General features: G+C 65.3%; 1 protein-coding gene across 3 annotated transcripts in view; it reads left to right on the top strand.

Annotated features, from left to right (window-relative positions):
* PTP4A3 (protein tyrosine phosphatase 4A3) overlaps positions 1-17783 on the top strand; it is a 34666-nt gene that overhangs the window by 14053 nt on the left and 2830 nt on the right. Inside the window, exons 1-4 of one of the 3 annotated variants that reach the window (XM_082601664.1) lie at positions 3007-3022; positions 13130-14038; positions 16073-16165; positions 17391-17521. In XM_082601664.1, coding sequence (XP_082457790.1) covers positions 13934-14038; positions 16073-16165; positions 17391-17521 — 329 coding nt within the window. In that variant the 5' untranslated portion in view covers positions 3007-3022; positions 13130-13933. Of the gene's footprint in view, positions 1-3006; positions 3023-10279; positions 10450-13129; positions 14039-16072; positions 16166-17390; positions 17522-17783 lie in introns of those variants that run through there. The other 2 variants (XM_082601663.1, XM_082601662.1) reach the window with 2 other exon arrangements.

The following is a 17783-nucleotide window of genomic DNA, read 5'->3' as shown; positions in this document are numbered from 1 at the left end:
CGGCCTGTGACGAGGGCACAGTGCGGGGCCGTTACATGGAGGGGTGCTTGGGCCTTCTCCCGCTTCACGGGGCTGGACGCTGGGCCCAGGGATGGGACATACATGGGACGTAAGAGGAGGGCTGAGCTGGGTAAGTGGCTGAGTGTGTCCTGAGGCTGCTGGGTGGCCCGTGGACCTGGGTTCAGCTGGGCTGCAGTCTCCTCTCTTGTGACCTGGGCAGAGTGTGCTTCTCTCCCGCTCTGGCCAGGCTCCTGGGTCTGGTGGTGAGCAGAAGTGGCCACCAGATCCTGATGCTCCAAGGTCCACTCACCTCTGGGGCCCACAAGCTCCCCGAGCACCGTGCTAACAGGGTCCAGCCGTGGAGGACAGGCCGGTTCTGCTCCCCACCTCCCTGGTGGGTGCAGGGTGTTTGGGTGGGCACAGGGGACTGGCTGCCCTGTCTGAGGGCAGAACCTCCCTGCCGAGGGTGCTGGGGTGGGCCCCGACCCTGCTCCCCGTTGGGATCAGGGTGCCCGGGAGCGGTGGGGAGGGGCCGCATCACTTGCGGGGTGCTGGCTGCCGCTCCCAGCCCTTCTCCTCCTGTGTCCCTCCTCACCCTCGGGGAGCCGTCCCTGCACTGGCCAGGGGTCCCAAGGAGTTAGCCACAGCCACTCCTCCACGAAGAGGGCTTTGGGGCCGTGGCTCAGTTTGATCAGGCTTCATTCTGCAGAGTGGGCTTCAGTGGAGCCTGCGTGTGCACCCCACCTCCTGCCCTGCAGGCCACGTGACAACTCCGTGGGCACCTACGGGGTACAGTTCTGTTTTCTTATCTCTCAACGGGCCCGTCACTCCCGCTTCGTGCTGGCGACTCCGAGGGCCCAGAGAGGCGAGGAGTTGGGCCCAGGGCACACAGCAGCCAGGGGAGGACTTTCTCAGCCGCCGTGGGCATCCCAGTGCGTGCGCCTCGCGGGCCTTGTCCCCTTGCCAGCCGAGGACCCTGTGGGGTCTCCAGCTGATCCTGGTGGGTGAGGATTTGGTAGGCAGCCTCCTCCCGGCCAGCGAGGAGGCCTGTTAGGCCACATGGACCCTCTGTGAGGGCCCCGGCACCCACCCCTCTTCTCTGAGGCCCCAGCCCGGGAGCCCAGTGTAAGCCCGGGGTTCCCTCTGCCTGTTGAGGGTCCCGTGTATGCGCTCATGGAACAGGAGGGGTCGGGGCTCTGCCTGGGGAGCACTTAGCTCTCGGGGAGGCCAGGATCGGGGGCCTCCTCTGGGCCTCCTGGGGGCCTTCACTTGAGCAGGGGGGCCTGGGGGGTGTGAGCGCCTCACAGGGGCCATTAGCTTCAAGTGGATCCCTGAAACTCCATGCCCTGCTGGGACGCCACGCCCGTTCTGGACACTGGCCTTTAGGGGCCTCGGAGACGGGGTGGCATGGTGCCAGGCGTTGGTGCCAGCCCCACGGGGCCCAGGAGGAACGCGCCGGGGACTGTGGGTGCAGGTCCAAGTCCGAGGGCGGGGCAGGCTTTGAAGCTCCGCTCCTCCTGGCTGGAATCCCAACCCGGCGCCCCGCACTCCAGAGTGATGGGCTCTGCAGCTCAGACAGCCAGACCCCTGGGACTGGGGGCTCTACAAGCAGGGAGCCGGGGGCGCGGCAGGGCCTACACAACACTGCTCCCAACTGCCCGGGTCAGCCCAGCTGCGCGTGTGAATACAGATGCTGGGGCCCCGAAGGGGGTGGTGAGGCCTGGGCCTCAGAAAGGTGGGCAACCCATCTCTGTGTGGAGGTCCCTGGCAGTGTGAGGCTGGAGGGCTGGGTGGCTGGGGAGGGCTTTGGGGACCGGCCGAGGCACCAGGTAGCCATGACGGGCTGAGCCTGGGTGACGGGCCCTTAGGAGGGGCCTCCGTCTGGGGGTGGCAGCCGGTGGGAACCAGTGGGGACCTGTGGATGTGGCAGAGCGTGGGGAAGTTATGGGGTAGCCGTCTGGGTGGCATGGGGTAGAGGCCCCTCCTACGGCTAGGAAATGCCCCCATTGCTCACCTGGCAGGGAGCAGGCATAGCGTGGACTTCTTGATGGCCTCCCTCTGCCGCCAAGAAGTACAGTCCTGGGGGCTGGGTGGGCCTGAGATACCCACCCCCCATGGGCTCCACCCCTCCTGATGTCACCGTGACTGGGGCAGCATCCTGGTGGGGGAGGGGCAAGTGACCCTGATCTGGAAGCAGGAACAGCCCCTCCCCCATGGTGGGGTTCCCACTTCCTCGGTGCTTTTGTAGGGCCGAGGATCCCAGGCCTGGGCGGGGTGGGCTAACGCGCCTCTTCGCTGGCTTCCTCGCAGAGGAAACAGGAGGAATTGAGCGCCGGGCTCAGTGGGGCTCTGGCAAACCTGGCTGCCCCCAGAGCAGGCTGGGGAGGGCACCAGGGGGCTGCTTAGATTGGGGGCAGGCTGCAGAGGGCTGGGCTGTTTCTCTGGGGGTGGATGGGGGTGCGGTGGGCTCCCCACCCCAGCGAGGGAAGGGCCCTGGGACCCCCTTTCCAGCCCACAGCAGGCAGTGGGGAGACACGCCAGAGACCCAGGAGGCCTCCAGGCTGTCGCTCCGGTCCCCCACCCTCCCAGCTGCAGGGCCTGGGCTCTGGTGCCTCTGACCCCTCCCCGCTATCTCTGAGCTGGCCCCGCCTGCCCCTACTGCTCCCGTCAGCTCTGGCTGCCAGCAGTTACAGGGCCCTGGGGACTGTCCTGCCCCATGCGGGCCCCGGAGCCCGGCCCAGCAGGGGAGGGGGGCTCTCCTGCCCTCTTCCCGGGACCAGGGTGCCCGCCGTGACCTCAGACTTGTGCCCCAGCCCCCCTGCTCGGCTGCTGGGGCTGCCCTAGGAGACGGGATCCTTCCGGGGCTGCCCCTGCCTGAGCCCCCGCCTCCCGGGCAGGCGGGTGGTTCCAGGGCCTTTGACGTGGGGAGGGCGGGAGGCCAGGAGGCTGGGAGGGAGGCCAGGCCGGGGATAAAGCTGGGCTGGGGGCCGGCCTCTGCGGACTGCAGGACTGAGGACGGAGGGTGAGTGTCTGCGGGCTCGTGGCAGGCTCGGGTGGGGTGGGGACTGGGAAGTGGGCAGACCCCAAGAGAGGGCGGGGCCCTGGGGTCCCCAGGCCTTCCTGTTCATGCTCGCAGCTCAGCTGGGAGCCTCAGTGGTTTCCTCCGTCAAATGGGGCGAGGGGTCCTTTTCCTTCCAGAGCCCAAACTGGACCACGTGGGAATGTACACCCTCCTCCCAGGCTCTGTGACGTTGTGCAGCCCGGGCCTCCGGGTTGTGGTACCCCCTGCCTTGGCGGTACAGGGGGAGGGTGACCAGCGGTCCTGGTCACACGGTCAGAGGCGGGACAGGGTCACGGTGCAGAGAAGGGACTCAGGGCCCGCCGGGGTCCAGCCTGGTTCTTCTGCCCCTTGGGTAGTGACCAGGCCCCCTCTGCACCCGTGTCCTCGTGTTAAATGAGGGTCACGATGCAGTGACCACACGGGTGATCATGTATCATCACGTTGGGGAGTGAAAGGAGGAGGTGCTGTGAATAACCACTCCTCGCCAGCTGCCCTGAAGGGAGCCATCCGGGGCCACCTGGCCAGCAGGGCCCTTGGAGGTGCTGGGGGGTGCTGGAGAGAGCCCAGCCCCCAGGCAGTCTGTGGTTGGTTTGGCCATCAATGCAGATTCGGAGTTTGAGCCTCACAACAACCTGTCGGGCCGCGTTAAGTCCCCTCGTACAAAATGAATCAGGGGAGCTTTCAGGGATGCAGAACCCCCAGCGGATAAACAGAGGACCTCACGATCTGTTTGACCCAAACAGTCCTTAGGGTCTGTCAGAAAGCAGGTTCTGGACAAGTGGTAACTGCCATTATTAATATTTATTGTTAATAAGTGGTAGCTTAGATTGCCATCCATTGTTATTTTGGGTTTTAATAACCCCCTGAGGGGGTTGGAAGTATCCATCTTTCTAGGTCGGTCATAATTGTGTGCAAAGCAAGAGTTGCTGGGCTCTGAGTTGAGGACCGGGAGCTTGGTGGCTGATGCTTGTGGCTGGGCCTCCTGGCATCTGTTCTGGCTGCTCTGAAGGCCTTGTCTGTGGTAACATTCCCCCGGGCCTGGGCTCTGAATGGATACGTTTGCATTGATTCATTGGGGTGAAGAGAAGGAACCCTGGGCTTCGAACCAGAAAACCGGGTTTCGGGTGGTTCTGCTCGGCCTCTCTGTCTGGCTTCTGTGTGGAATGGGGCTCATAAGTCTTCTCCTCTGATGGGTGTGTGTGTAGCAGTGAGGGTGACGGAGACAGCGGGGGTGGAAGGGGTCCTGCGCTGGCGAGCAGTGGTAGACGGGACACGCTGTTCTCGCGGAGCTCACGGGGAGTCTGATGTGTCCCCGCTCGGGGGCCCCTGCCATGGGTGTGGGTCCTGAGTCTCTGCCCAGAGGCCACCTCCTCAGAGAGGCCTCCATGTCTACCCCCTTACCTCCCAGTCAACGTCCTTTCTGTCGACCTCAATCCATCGCCTGGTTGTGTGTCCCCCCACCGACCCCCGCCCTGCCCTGAGGGTAGGGTTGTGAGGGTTCGCTTACCCCTGACCCCCAGTGCCCACATGGATGCTGGGTAGGTACACATAGGAATGAAAACCCAGGCCTGGAGGGCACCGAGGGCTTCCTGGAGGAGGAGGGCACCTTCACCTGGTCTTGTGGGTGAGGAGTGTCTGGGGGCATTTTGGGCCCCAGAAAGGAAAGGGAGATTGGAGGCATGAGTCCTAGAGCCTCCTCCTTCCCTCCCCCTACTGAGGGTAGAGGGGCAGGGCTGAAAATTCAGAACTTAGTTTCCTAGGCTATAGGGAGCCACGGGTGCTGTGTGGGCAGCAGCAGGGTGGGCGCCACCATACCATCTCCAGCCCCAGGCCAGGCCTTGCTGTGGTGACCACTCACTGCGGGGCCGTGGGTGAATGACATGGGACCTTGATCCCGGGTCTAGTCTGGGGCTGGAGGCGGGATGAGCCCCCGTCAAACCTGTGTTGAGCCTCCCTCTGAGATAAGAACACACATGTCTCTTGCTACCCACCCTGGTGGGGAGGGTGGGCCAGCTGGTTGGGTGGAGGTGGAAGAGAGAGAAGGGAGGGGTGGGGGGCTGGAGGCCCCTGCGATTCCCCTCCTCTGATGGGGGCAGGGTGGGCGGGCCTCCTTTGAGGACAGCTCTGTGTCCCGAGTTTGGGCCTCAGGTGGGGTCCTGAGCTGCCTGGGGGTGCTGGGGTGGAAGGGGCATAGCAGCACGGGGGAGGGACCCGGGGAGGCAAGGCCCTGACACGGGGGACAGGGTCAAGGCCTCCGCGTCCAGCCTCGGAGGAGGCGGAGGCGGGTGGCCATGCTGAGACTGGAGGAGGGGGCGGCGTCTGCGCTCCTGGGTGAGGGTACCTACCACAGGCAGTGCTGACGGCCGGGCTGTGGTGGTGCTCCGTGCCAGGCCTTGTCAGGCAGCTGCTGTCGTCTCCCTCTTTGCAGATGAGGAAACTGAGGCACAGAGAGTAATAACCGCGGAGGTCACCTGGTCAGTAAAGATTCTTGGAGTCGAGATGGTGTTTGATCTGGAGCTGGGGGAGGTGGGCTGCAGGGGAACACGGCGTGGTCCCGGGGAAAGAGGCTCGCGATCAAGTGCCTGGAGTTCCATGGGGGCGATGCTCCCCCGGCAGGAGCCAGGGGAGGGGAGGCTGGGCCGGTGGCAGGTGTGGCCCAGGTGGGACCTGGGTAGCCCAGCGACAGGTGGCGCTGCGAAAATGCTACGTTCTAACCCTGTGAGTGACAGCGCGGGAGGCTGAGGCACAGGGTGGAGGGAGGTCTCTGCGAGGAACCCAAGGGGCTTGGCTCCAGGGGCGAGGTGACCCCTGGCTCAGTAGTGCTGCCTGCATGGGGCAGCCACAGTGTTGTAATTAGCCGGCCCGCCCATGCCCGTGGGAGGTGGCTTCTCCGGGTGGGGGTGGGGTGGAGGGCGGTCAGCAGTCCCGTTTGGGGGTGGGCGGGCTTTATGCCTGTTCTGGTGACTTCCTCCCATGTCCCCCAAGCTTAGCCCAGCACCCGGCACTGGAAGATGCTCAATGAACATTCGTAAGTTGGATGAATGAATGAATGAACGAACGGATGCTGGCTCCTCTGTGCCCCTTGGAGGGAGTCCTGAGCTCTGGGCCGGGAGCAGGGGAGGCCGCGGGGAGGACCCCGGTGGCAGAACGGGCTCAGAGCCAGTGCTGAGGCCTCGGTAGGGGGGCAGTGTGGGAGTGGGGCGTCTTGGGCAATGATGGGTGAACAGTGGAGCTTCAAGCAGAGGCAGGCAGCCCCAGGGGTGCAGTCCCCCATGTACCTGGACACCTGCGTGAGCTGCGGCCAGTGTGTCCCTGTGTGATGATGTCACAGGCGGCCTGGCCAGCAGTAGCCACACCTTCCAAGCCATCTGTGCCCCCAGCTATAAGCCTCCAGCAGAAAGCTGGGCTTGGGAGGGAGAGGTGCTGTCTCTGGCACCCAGGCAGGGGACCTCCCCCCAGCGGGGTGGCGGAAGGGGCACCTGCAGGGCACCTGGCAGTCCTGCTTTCCCTGTTGTACCTCAGTTTCCTCGTCTGAGCTGCTGCAGGGTGGCCACAGAGGCCCCGTTTTCCAGCCGTCAACGCCTGTCCCTTTGTCCCCTCGACACCCCAGCAAGGCAGGGCTTGTCCTACCTTTTGGTGAGGAGCTGGGGCTCCGAAGGGCAGGTGGTCACAGGCTGCTTTGGGTTCAGCCCCAGACCCGTGAGCCCAAAGCTCTGCAGGCAGATCGGCCCTTGTCCTCCTGTCACTCCTCTGCTCAGCCCCCTCCTCCGGCCCTACTCCTTTCCTCTCGTGCCGGGTCCCTTCAGGGGAGTGTCCAGGCCCAGCAGGGTGTGGCCAGGCCAGCTAGGGCCAAGGCGGGGAGGGCCAGGGGCCTGGGAGCCCGGCTGTGGGGAGGCCCAAGCCCTCGCCAGGACTGGGGCAAGGGCAGCCTGCAGAGTAGTAGCAGGCACCCTTCACCACGTGGGTGCCTGCCAGGTGGGTGCCATCGAGGCCAGGGATGCTTGGTGTGGGCCTGGCGGGCTTGGCGTGCCCATGGGGTTCAGGAGACCCAGGGTGCCTGGTCTGGCTCCACTCTGTGCCTGCCACTGATGACAGCCAGGGTGGAGCACAGCGGCCTTGCCCATACTCACGTCTGACCACGGAGGTGGCAGTTATGGCTCCTGGGTCTGCAGTGGAGCTGCGGCCGGCCTGGTCAGTGCTGGCGGCTGATGGCATGTGAGGGCGGGCCACTTGGGCTCGCAAGTGGGTACCACGCCCCACGAGGCACCATTAAAGCCACGGTGTGGTGAGGGTGGCCCATGCAGCGCCCAGGGGCAGTGGTGGAGCTCCGGGGAGTGTGTTCGCCGTCCTCTTCCCCATCTCTGGATCCTGGAGGGTAGAACAGGTGCCTTCCCCGGGTGGAAACTCAAGCCTGCTCCCAACAGCTCTGCTTCCAGGTCACAGCCTGGGCGCCCCATGACCGGCTTGGAGCGGGCCCCATCGGAAGGTGCCTTCCCTTCCTGGCAGTGTCACCGTTTACAAAGGAGGCCTCAAGCCCCAGAGAGAGCAGGCGTTGGCCCCGGGCTACACAGCGAGTCAGGGCAGCTGGTCAAGCCCTGATGATGAGGTTCCAGACACGAGGAGCATGCCTGTTCCCCTCGCCGGCCAGCTCCTCCAGGAAGCCTTCCCTGACCACCTGATCCTCCAGGTCTGCCCTTCACAGTGCCTGCTGTGCTGGCTTATTCTGCCCCAAAACTTTCCTGCCACTGGTCCCCATCCCAGCAGGGGGCACTGAGGAGGCCCTAGAGGGAGGGATTCATAACTTGGGGAGCTGCCCGAGGGTGGAAGGTGCTGCCCAGGAGCAGTGAGCACCCTGTCACCGGAGGTGTGCAGGCTGGCGATCAGACGGCGTAGTGACCTTTGAGTTTCCTCTGGACTTCAGGGGCTGGGATCCTGTGATGGGTTCTGGATGGTTCCCGGATCTGGACCTCTGCCCAGAACGTTGGGTCACTTGTTCCTTCCACAACAAGTGGGGAGCCCTCCTGGTGCCAGGCCCTGTGCTGGAGGTGGGCGGAGTCGACAGCCTCTGAGCCCCTCCTTCAGGACACACCTACCCTGGGGCCAGGACTCTCTGCTCTGAAGGGCATGTGGCTACAGGAAGGCGGGGGTGTGTGTGTGGGGGGGGTGTGGGGGGGGAGGGTGGGAGGGGAGGCGGTGGAGCTTGGTCAGCCATGGGGGCTGGACCCTCCGTGCCACGGGTCCAGAGGCAGGAGGGTTCTGGGAAGGTTTCCTGGGGGATCAGCGTGGACTTGGCCTGTGGGGTCTCCCCTCCCGGCCCCCGAGCAGCGTGTGGACTTGGGCTCATCTGGGAGGGTTCCAGGAACGGCTCCTGCCTTGATAAAAATAGACTTCTCTGAAGGGCTTGGGACTGTGCCAGCTGCAGCAGGTGCCCCCCAGGCCTGGCCAGAGCGGGTGCCCCAGGCAAGGGTGGACAGGGGTGCCGGGGCCCAGGTTTGCAGCCTCAGCAGCATGGTGGGCTCTGGGTCCTGCATGCAGTGTCACAGAGCTTGATGGGACCTTTCACCTTGTACGGATGAGGATGCAATGTGGGGTGGTAGAAGCAGCTTGCCCAGGGCTCCTCTCTCCCAGAGGGCCAGGGTCAGGATGAGCAGGGTCTCTGGGGCCCAGCAAAACTCAGCCCAGCTTTGGTTCTTCTGTTTCTTTGGGCAAGTCCCTCGACCCCTCTGAGCTGCTGTTTTATTAATACAGTGTGGCCGACGTGTCTTGTTCATGGGACGCAGTGTCCAGCATGGTGTCTGAGGGGACAGCCTCTTCAGAAAGTGGTCAAGGTGGGAGGATGCCCTGCGTGCCAAAAGCTGGCCTTTAGGAAGAGGCTGCTGGAAGTGGGGACCCAAGAGCACTGCACTGGGAGTCCTGGCCCGAGCCCACCTTGGTTCTGGGTGGAGGAGCCCTTGCTGTGAGCCGGTGGGCAGGCCACCTGGCTTGGCTGGGAGGGGGCTCCAGCGGGCCTTTCTGCCCTGTACACAGCTGTCCTATCCTCACCTCCTCTGCCTGCCTGCCCGGCTAAGGGTGGGAAGAGTGCGGGTCCCGGCATGGCTGACACTCTCTGGGTATGTGTGTGGGGAGAGCCTGGGAGGGGGCTGTGCTCTGGGCTGGGCCCCTGGCCAGTTCCTCCCACCCCGCCCCTGCGGTGCTGACCGATGATTGCAGGGGCCAGGCTGGCTGTCTGGGAGCTGGGCTCAGAGCCGGGTTCCCAGCGAGGCAAGGCCTCTGGGGACCCTGTGTGCTGGGGGCTCTCCCCACCCTGCTCCACCCCCTTCCGAGGGCCTCCGTGTGGGCCGGGGCAGGTACAGGGTTGACTGCGGCGCCAGGCTGCACTCTCGGGGCTCACAGGCTGGGGAGCACTTGTGTTCCTGACATGGTGCTTCCAGGAGGTGAAGCCAGGACCCTGCTGGTGGGGGCAGGCCCAGACCCAGGGAGGGCTTCCCATCACAGAGGGTCTTGTGGGGAGGGGGCGTCTGCACTGAGCATTGGAGGATGAGCGGGATGTGGAGACCACTCCCTGTGTGTCCGGGTGCTTCGGTTTCCTCACCTGCATGGGCGGGGGAGGGGGACCGGGGGCATCCCGCCCACGGGTGTGGTGAGGATTCAGTGAGGGACAGTAGCCTCTGGCAGGAGCTGCCTGGGCCACGAAGGGGGCACACAGTGGAGGGGTCCCCGGGTTTGAGGCTGGAGAGCTGGGCAGGGCTCTGAGCAGGAGGGCTTCAGGGCCAGACCAGATGGTCGGCCACCATCCTGTGGGTGTCACCCTCGGGAACCCACCTGGGCCACAGGCACCCTCCTTCCCATTTGCAACGTAGGGAGCTCGCCCTCTGGGCCTTGGCTTGTACTGCGGTCCCCGCCAGGAGCCTGGCTCCACGCTGAGCTCCTCACGACCTGGCGCCGCCCCCTCTCCGCAGAGCGAATCCTTCCTTGGAGAAGGAAGGCCATGGGGAGCCCCAGAGGGTTCAGCAGGGCGCCGGAGCACGGCGGGAGGAAGGCGGGGTGCGCGAACAGCGCCCCCGCCCTTGCGTTTCCCCTTCCTCCACGGCGTTTCCTCTCCCGGCTCGGCCCTCCCGCCGCCCCTTTGTTTGCCCCTGCGCGCGGGCCGGGTCGTGGTTATATTTAGGCGGCAGGTGTGGGAGCCACTACAAGCCGGGTCGCTCGCCGGTCACCGGCCACGCCGCCCACGTGATGCCCGGGCGCTATAAATAGCCCCCGGCAGCCTGGCCGCGGAGCATCCGTGGGGAGGCCGGCGCGCCCCGCGAACTGGGTCTCAGCCACCGCGTCCCGGCCCTGCCCGGCCTCGCGCGAATTGGAGGCGGTGGAGGCGGGACGCCTGCGCGCCGGTGAGCCGGGGCGCGCAAGGGCGGGGGGCGTGCCGGGAGGACCCCAGCCCCGCCCCGGGGAGGGGGCCGTATCCCTCGGAACCAGCCTCCCACGCCCGTCACCCCCGCCCTGCTGCTCCGAGCACCGCGGGACAGGATGCTCGCGCCCACGGCGCCACCCGAGCCCCCTGGTCCCAGCCCCGCCCACGGTGCTCCCATGCCCCCCCTCCTTAGCTCTCCTGGGACCCCACTGAGCCGTGGTCCTCCAGCCTCCCTCCATATCATACAGGGTCCCGGGTGCAGAGAGGCTGGCGCTCTCTGAAGCCCTCTGCAAACTCCAGCTTCTCAACCATTTGTGCCACTGGGAATGAGCCTCCTGGACTTGAGATTGAGAACGCCCGCGGGGAGCACTTCCCGGGGCCTGGCTTGGTCAGGGCCCAGAGAAGGCCCGCCAGCTCTCCCTGGCTGGTTTGTTCATCTGCAAACAGGGGCCGGGCTGGGGCCTCCCCTAACGGGTCTGGAAAGGAAGACTGTTCTGGACATAGCAGAGGGCTCAGAGCCGGCCCGGGTGGAGGCCGCTGGGGTCCCAGCCCAGCAGTGACGTGGGGCCGGTGGTAGGAAGGCCAGAGGGAGGGGCCTTGGGCTCCCAGAAGGGCTCCCGCATCATGGGGGGTGGCAGCCAGGAGCAGTGGCTGGTGGACTTGGGTCAGCCTTGCCTGGGGGCCTGCTCAGTGACCTCACCGAGGGGGTGTGGTTAGGAGGGAGGGCCCCTCCCTGTGGGGAGGCCACAGGCCTGGTTGAGCCATAGGCCTGGTTGAGCCACAGGCCTGGCTGCCTGGGGCAGGAAAGGGGGCTTTCACTGCTTTGCTCTCACCCTGAGGGTGTGGGCCCTAGACATCGAGGAGACAAGTGGGGTGTGTGGCTAGACCCTGACCCGGCCTGGGCAGTGATCTTGGTCCAACTTCGGCCCAGACCCTGACCCCATTCTAGCTAGGGCCGGGCCCCCTGATCCCAGCCAGTCTGACCCCTGACCCCTGCCAACAGGTGACCCTTGAGGCTCACGTGGGCAGCAGTGTGGGGTGGCTCTGGGCCCTCAGCTCTGAGGGCCGTCCAGGGACACTGGCAGAAGAGCCAGGCCATGTGCCCTTGCCCCCGGGGTCTCCCCAGGTGTCCAGCAGCTATGGGCTGTGAGGTGGCGGGTCAGGCCCTTGGAGAGACCTGTAGTCCTGTGGCTTCCTTGGGCCTTTGCCCTCCTTTCTTTCTGGTAAACACACACGCACACAGGAACAGCCCGCAGCCCCAGGAGGGGCAGGTGTTTGTGTGCTGCTCAGGGCGCCCGTGGCTGGCTCTTTCCTTGCCTGCTCTGGGAGTTGAAGCTCGCTCTGGGATGGTGTGGGATCCCTTACCCCCCGGGGACGCCCGCGTAACCCTCCTAGACAAGGCACGGGGCAGAGTGTGAGCCTGGGAGCAGCGCTGGAGGCCCTCCGCTGCGTCCGGGTCCCAGCTGCGGGCCCTGTCTGCACCCAGGTTGAGGCTCCAGGGGCCCAGCCGGCCTGGTGGGCAGCTGGGGAAGGGGGTGCTGGGTGGGGCAGAGGTAAGAGTTGTCTGCCGCGGGGGATGGAGGACCTGCCGGGTGAGCAGGTGGGATTGGGCCAAGCCCCGTGGCCCGGGGGGTCTGCTGACCACTGGGTTGTGCCGGAGGGACCTTGGCAGCATCTGGTTTGGCCCCTCACTGTACGGATGGGGAAGCTGAGGCCAGTGACGTGCCCAAGCCCTCCCAGCCCGTCTGTGCGGGTGGGAGTGAGGCTGGCTGGGTGCTCCTGCTGGGGCCCCTGGCCCTGGCCCTTTGGGGCCTGGAGAGTGAGAGACAGGCATGAGGTGCTTGATGGCTGTCTCTGTGTCCCAGCAGCGTCCCTCCTTGAGGCCCTGTCACAGCGGGACCCCGCTCCTGGCCACCTGCACTGTTACCATCTTGGCACCTGGTGGCCGGCCTTGGCCCTTTGGCCCCTGTGGTCTGTCCCCGCTTCTTCTCCGAGCTACTGGAGGGCAGAGCCGCTTGTTTACTTCCGGTGCGTGGCCAGCCCTGTGGGCGAGTGGTGAACGGTGGCCCAGGGCAGAGGCTGACCAGAGCCGGAGGTTTCCCTGGGGAGCCCTTGAGAGATGTGTAAGGTGGTGCATGGCTGTGAGTGAGGCTGCCACACGCTCACCCCACTGTGCTCTGGCGCCTTGGCCTCCGCGCCTGAGCCCCTTTCCCGGAGGACCGGCTGGCCCAGAGCAGTGTGGGCTTGGAAATGCCACAGAGGCCGGCGTTCTTCAGAGGAGGGGGTGACTGTCCCGGGGCGGGGGTGGGCATCCTGGGGTGCCTGGGCTCAGGGGATGGGGGCTGGGCCTCCGTTACCACAGACTGCCCTGAAATCCGTGAGTCGGGGTCCAGCACGCTCCCGGGGCAGGGGTGTGTCCCTCCGTCCTTCTCTGCCCTGTCCTGGTGGCTGTCCTGTCACCTCAGGGCCCTGGCTCAGCCCTAGCAGGAGCCGTCCTTCCTTGTGCTCCCAGATGGGGAAACCAAGGCCCAGGGAGGGTGGCTCGCTCAGCGTGGCCTTGCAGCAGGGCCCGGGAGAAGCACCGGCCGGGACCCCTCCTGGGAGGTGGGGCGCCTGGGGACCCCTTTCCTTTTCATTTCTTTTTCTCCCCTCCTCCCCAGACGCTGCCTGCCGCTGACCAGCCCGGGATTTATGGAGAGGGCCTCAGAGGGCCACTCTGAGTGCTTCTGCGGCCAGCATCGCCGCCGCGCCTGCTGCTGAGACCCCGCGCCTCCGGCCCTCACCATTGCCCTCGCCTGCCCATGGCCCCCGCCGCACGGCCCGGGGCCAGATCTGCCGCCTGAGCCCCCTGCCCCCTTCCAGGACTCGCCGTACCCCGATGGGGTAACGTGACGGAGACCCCGTGTCACAGCCGCCTGCACCCACCCCAAGGCCGCCCCGTTGGTTCAGTTCGAGTTCGTTCTTCCTTTGGTCCTTGGGGGTTTGGGGCCTTTGAGTGAAGGCGGCCGTCGACCTGTCCACGGATGCAGACGGGGTGTCCCCAGCGACAGGACAGCGCTGGCCACGGCTGCAGCGGCCGGACTCACTTTGGGCTTTTTAAAGTTTTCTTTGCTGACTGTTTTTGGTTGTCGTTATTTTTGCTTTTGCCCCCTTGTAATTATCCAGCTCCGAGAGGCAGGAGCTTGGACTTGTCCATTTTACTTCTGGGGGGCTCTTTCGTTCCTTTCGTTTTTTAAAGAGTTGGGTTTTCTTTTTTAATTATCCACCCGTTAATCCGGGCAGCATCCTCCCCCCTCCCAAGTATTTGCACAATATTTGTGCGCGGTGTGGGGGGCAGGTTTTTAAAGAAGCATTTTCTCTCTCTTGGACAAGCACAGGGATCTCGTTCTCTTTGGGTTCTGGGGGGCTGCTGGGGCCTTCTCCCACCTGCGTCCCGGGCGCCGCCCCGCCTTCGGGTTGCAGCCATGGCGCGGATGAACCGGCCGGCCCCCGTGGAGGTCAGCTACAAGAACATGCGCTTCCTCATCACGCACAACCCCACCAACGCCACCCTCAGCAGCTTCATCGCGGTGAGTGTCCAGCACGCCCGGCCGGGGGCCCCCCGAGGGCCGCAGAGTGAGACTCAAAGCTGTCGGCCCAGGGACTGCACTTGGGAGCGGAGCTGCCAGCCTGGTTACAGGGTCCCCGGGGGGCATCCGAGGGTGTCCTTCCTGCAGAGCTGGTGTGAGGGCTGCGGGGGGATCCGCTGGGCCAGCTGGGGCCTGCAGGGTGGGCAGCGGGAGTCCATGCTGCACGAACAGAGGCAGGTTCCGAGGTAGGAGAAGTGGGCGTCGCCTCCTCAGGACGCCACCTGTGGCCAGCGCAGTCCCGAGCCTTTGCTGGCTGTTTGACCTCTGTGCAGAGGCTGAGCGAAGGAGGAGGGAGGGTCCTCCAGGTGAGGACTGGCTGCTTAAACGGCCTGGACACAGGCGGTCGCAGGGCACGAAGGCCAGCTGCATGGCCAGCCCAGGCCACAGGAAGCCCACCGGCGGTCGGGGAGTTCTTGGGTTGGAACAGGCCGGCTGGGGGCTTCAGGCCACAGATACCTGTGTGAGGAGGGGCTGGGCGGGAGTCCGAGGCGGCCACGGGAGAGAGTGACTCCTGTACCCTGGGAGCCAGCAGGTTGAGGTGTGTGCTGCTCATGGCCGCAGCAGATGGGGCCAGATGTTTCTGCAGAGCCTGCAGCTCTCCACCTGGCCCCTGCAGGAGACTGGCCTCTGTAGTGCTCCTTGCTGTTTGCAGAGCCTGTGGCTGTGTGCAGGGCCATTTGTGGCCTCAGACCTCCAGCCAATCCCTCTGCAACATGAGATAAGCTCCTTTGAGCGCTTGTCATGGTTGAACAGGGGCCTGGGCATGAGAGGACTTCAGCAACTCCATGGAGAGAGGCAGTGGGCACGCTGCCATTGGGGGACCTGGACCCTGGACATTGAGCTGGGACCCTGGAGGGGAGAGCTGTTCCCCTGTATAGCCTGTGATGAGGGTCAGGGCTGAGTGTGACCAGGATCAGGACTCAGTATGGGACCAGGGTCAGAGCTCAGTCTGTCACTAGGGGCAGGGCTCAGTGTGTGACCAGGGTCAAGGCTTAGAGTGTGACCGGGGTCAGGGCTCAGTGTGTGACCGGGGGCAGCACTTAGTCTGTGATGAGGGTCAGGGCCCAGCCCTGGGCTGGGTGGAAGTACCCTCGGCTGCAGGCACAGAGGGACCTGAGGTGCCCCTTTGGCCTCAGAGCCCGGCCCCACCGCCCCCTGCTCCCCGCATTCTCAGGATGGCTCTGTGCTGCCCTCACTGTGTCCGTGTCCCCGTCGCGTGATGAGCAAGGTCCAGCAGCTGATTCCTCACTTCCCCTAAAATAGCTGCTGGGAGCAGGTCGGGATGGGTGCAGCCCCGGCACGTGGACCCCATGGAGTGGAGCCCTCCACCCCAGCGTATAAATATCCCTATGCCTGGCTGTGAACTGCCTTGACCTTCTCCCTGGCAGCCCGGGGCTTCCCCGCTGGTGTGCAGGGCCTGGCTCCCTCCTGGGTGCCATCTGGGCAGGAGCCTGCCCTCCCCGCCCCGAGGCCTGCCCTGCCGAGACTCTGAAAGCCTGTTTGGGGTCTGGCTATGACTCTTGACTGGACTTGTCCCTGCAACCCTGGCTGGGAGGGCTGCCCAGAGCAGGGACCATGCAGGGGCTCTTGTGTGGGCTGGTGGTGTCCTATCCCTGCCTGGGGACCCAGGATCTTTGCCTGGAAATTGCTGATGTGATCTGGGGTCCTGAGCACCCGAGAGGAGGGAGGTAGTGCTAGGAAGCTGGCTCCCGGCTGAGTAGCCACGATGGCAAGGAGGGTCGGTGGGGACACCCTCCCTGCTGCTGGGTGGGCCCAGGGACAGTTGCCCCAGGAGCATCAGGAAAGACTCTCCCACCCTCAGCAAGTCACTGAGCCTGAAAGTCAGTGAGCCACTGGTGATTCATGCTGGGCATCAGCCTTTCTGTCTGGTCAAGGGGGGCATGGCCTGGTCAGGGGGTCCCCAGCCCTGAGCCCCGCAGTCCCGGCTCAGCCCTGCCTTCCTCCCCCTGCCAGGACCTGAAGAAGTATGGGGCCACCACCGTGGTACGTGTGTGCGAAGTGACCTACGACAAGGCCCCGCTGGAGAAGGATGGCATCACCGTCGTGGTGAGGGCTGCGTGCTGCGCACGGGGTGGGGGCTGGAGGTGGCTGGGGCCCCTCACTGGGAAGCAGGCACGCGTGGCCTCTCTGCATGCCCCTTGCTGTGCCCCCCTCGCTGTGTTCGTGCCCAGGCCTTATCTCTAAGGGTCTGGGCTGCCTCAGGGGTGCATCTCTCTCTCCCTGCCTAGCATTCGGGGCCCTGTCGCCGGGCAGCAGGTGCCTCCGGGAGGGTGGGCTGGGGGCACCCGGCGGGCCCCTGGAGAGGCTCTCCCGAGGCCGTGGGGAGGGACCCTGGGGGCTGTTTCCTTGGTCCCCGGTGCTGGGGACCAGCGTCTAGGTGGCAGGCCCTGTGGGATGGGCCATGGGTTTCCCGGTGCCTCGACCAGAGCCCTGGGGCCAGCCCTCTGGGGAGGATGCCGAGCCAGGCGACTGTGGTGAGAGTGGTGGAAGGGTTGGAGCCTCGGGGTCAGACGGGCCTGCCTGAGTCCCGCCTCGGCCCCTTCCCCGCCGAGTGACCCCAGTTTCCTCACCTGTAGAGCGTGGGTGCTTGAAAGGCACCAGGTGAACGCTGTAAAGCGGCCTGTAGCACAGGGAGTCCACAGCCTTTCCCACCCCTCTCACTGCAGCAGGAAGGATTTGAGTTAGACTTACAGCAGCCAGGCAGACCGGTTTCCTCCAGGGGTTTTTGAATCTGGAGTCCGGCAACAGGATTAGATGACCCGGGGGCCTAGCCTTGGTGGGCCCATGTGGATGCACTCAGCGGCACTAAGTCTGCTCCACTGGGACTTAAGTGCTTCCATCCTCACTGGGCCCGGCCTGCTCTGTGCAGCTGTGCTGGGGGCTGGGGACACAGACAGGCACATGTCACCATGTTTGTGGGCCAGACCCCTTGGGCCTCCTGACCCAGAACTTCTCAGGCTGGGTGAGGGTCAGGCTTTGACCCCAGAATCGCAGTGTGGGCTGATGGGATGGGGAGTAGGGCTCCCGGGACTGCTCAAAGAAAAGAGCAGGGTGTTCTGGGGAGGCTTCCTGGAGGAGAGGGCAGCTGAGGGAGCGGAGAGGATGAGGAGGAGCCTCGCGGGGGGGCGCTCCCCGGCCCTGTGCCCTGACCCTCACCTCGTGGGCTCCCGACATCCTCTGTGCTTCCCAGAGAGCCCGTGGGCAGGCCGGCCTGTGCCCCTCTTCCCGCCTTCTGGTGCGGAGGGCCCTCACGGGCTGCTTCCTTCTGCAGGACTGGCCGTTTGACGACGGGGCGCCTCCCCCCGGCAGAGTGGTGGAGGACTGGCTGAGCCTGCTGAAGACCAAGTTCTGTGACGACCCCGGCAGCTGCGTGGCTGTGCACTGTGTGGCCGGCCTGGGACGGTGAGCTGGCGGGGCAGGGCAGCTGGCTTGAACTTGGGGACCCTGTGGCCTGGCTCACTCTCGCATGTGGGTGCTGAGCCCACATCACACATGACCTCCTTCCTTGGAAGTTCCCAGACCTGGGCCGGGAGGAAGTCCTTCCCGAAGTCTGACCCTGCTCCCTCGTGCTCTGGTTGGGACTGTGCACTTGAGCAGGAAGGAGCTGCCAGCTCCGCCCCTCTCCAGGCACAAAGGCACTGCCCCCAGCAGATAGCCTGGGTTT

The sequence above is a fragment of the Mesoplodon mirus genome (assembly GCF_964341445.2).
Source record: "Mesoplodon mirus genome assembly, chromosome: 16".
In the NCBI taxonomy this organism is placed as follows: domain Eukaryota; kingdom Metazoa; phylum Chordata; class Mammalia; order Artiodactyla; family Ziphiidae; genus Mesoplodon; species Mesoplodon mirus.
Note: the sequence above shows the minus strand (reverse complement) of the source record. Positions and strands in the feature narration are given on the sequence as shown.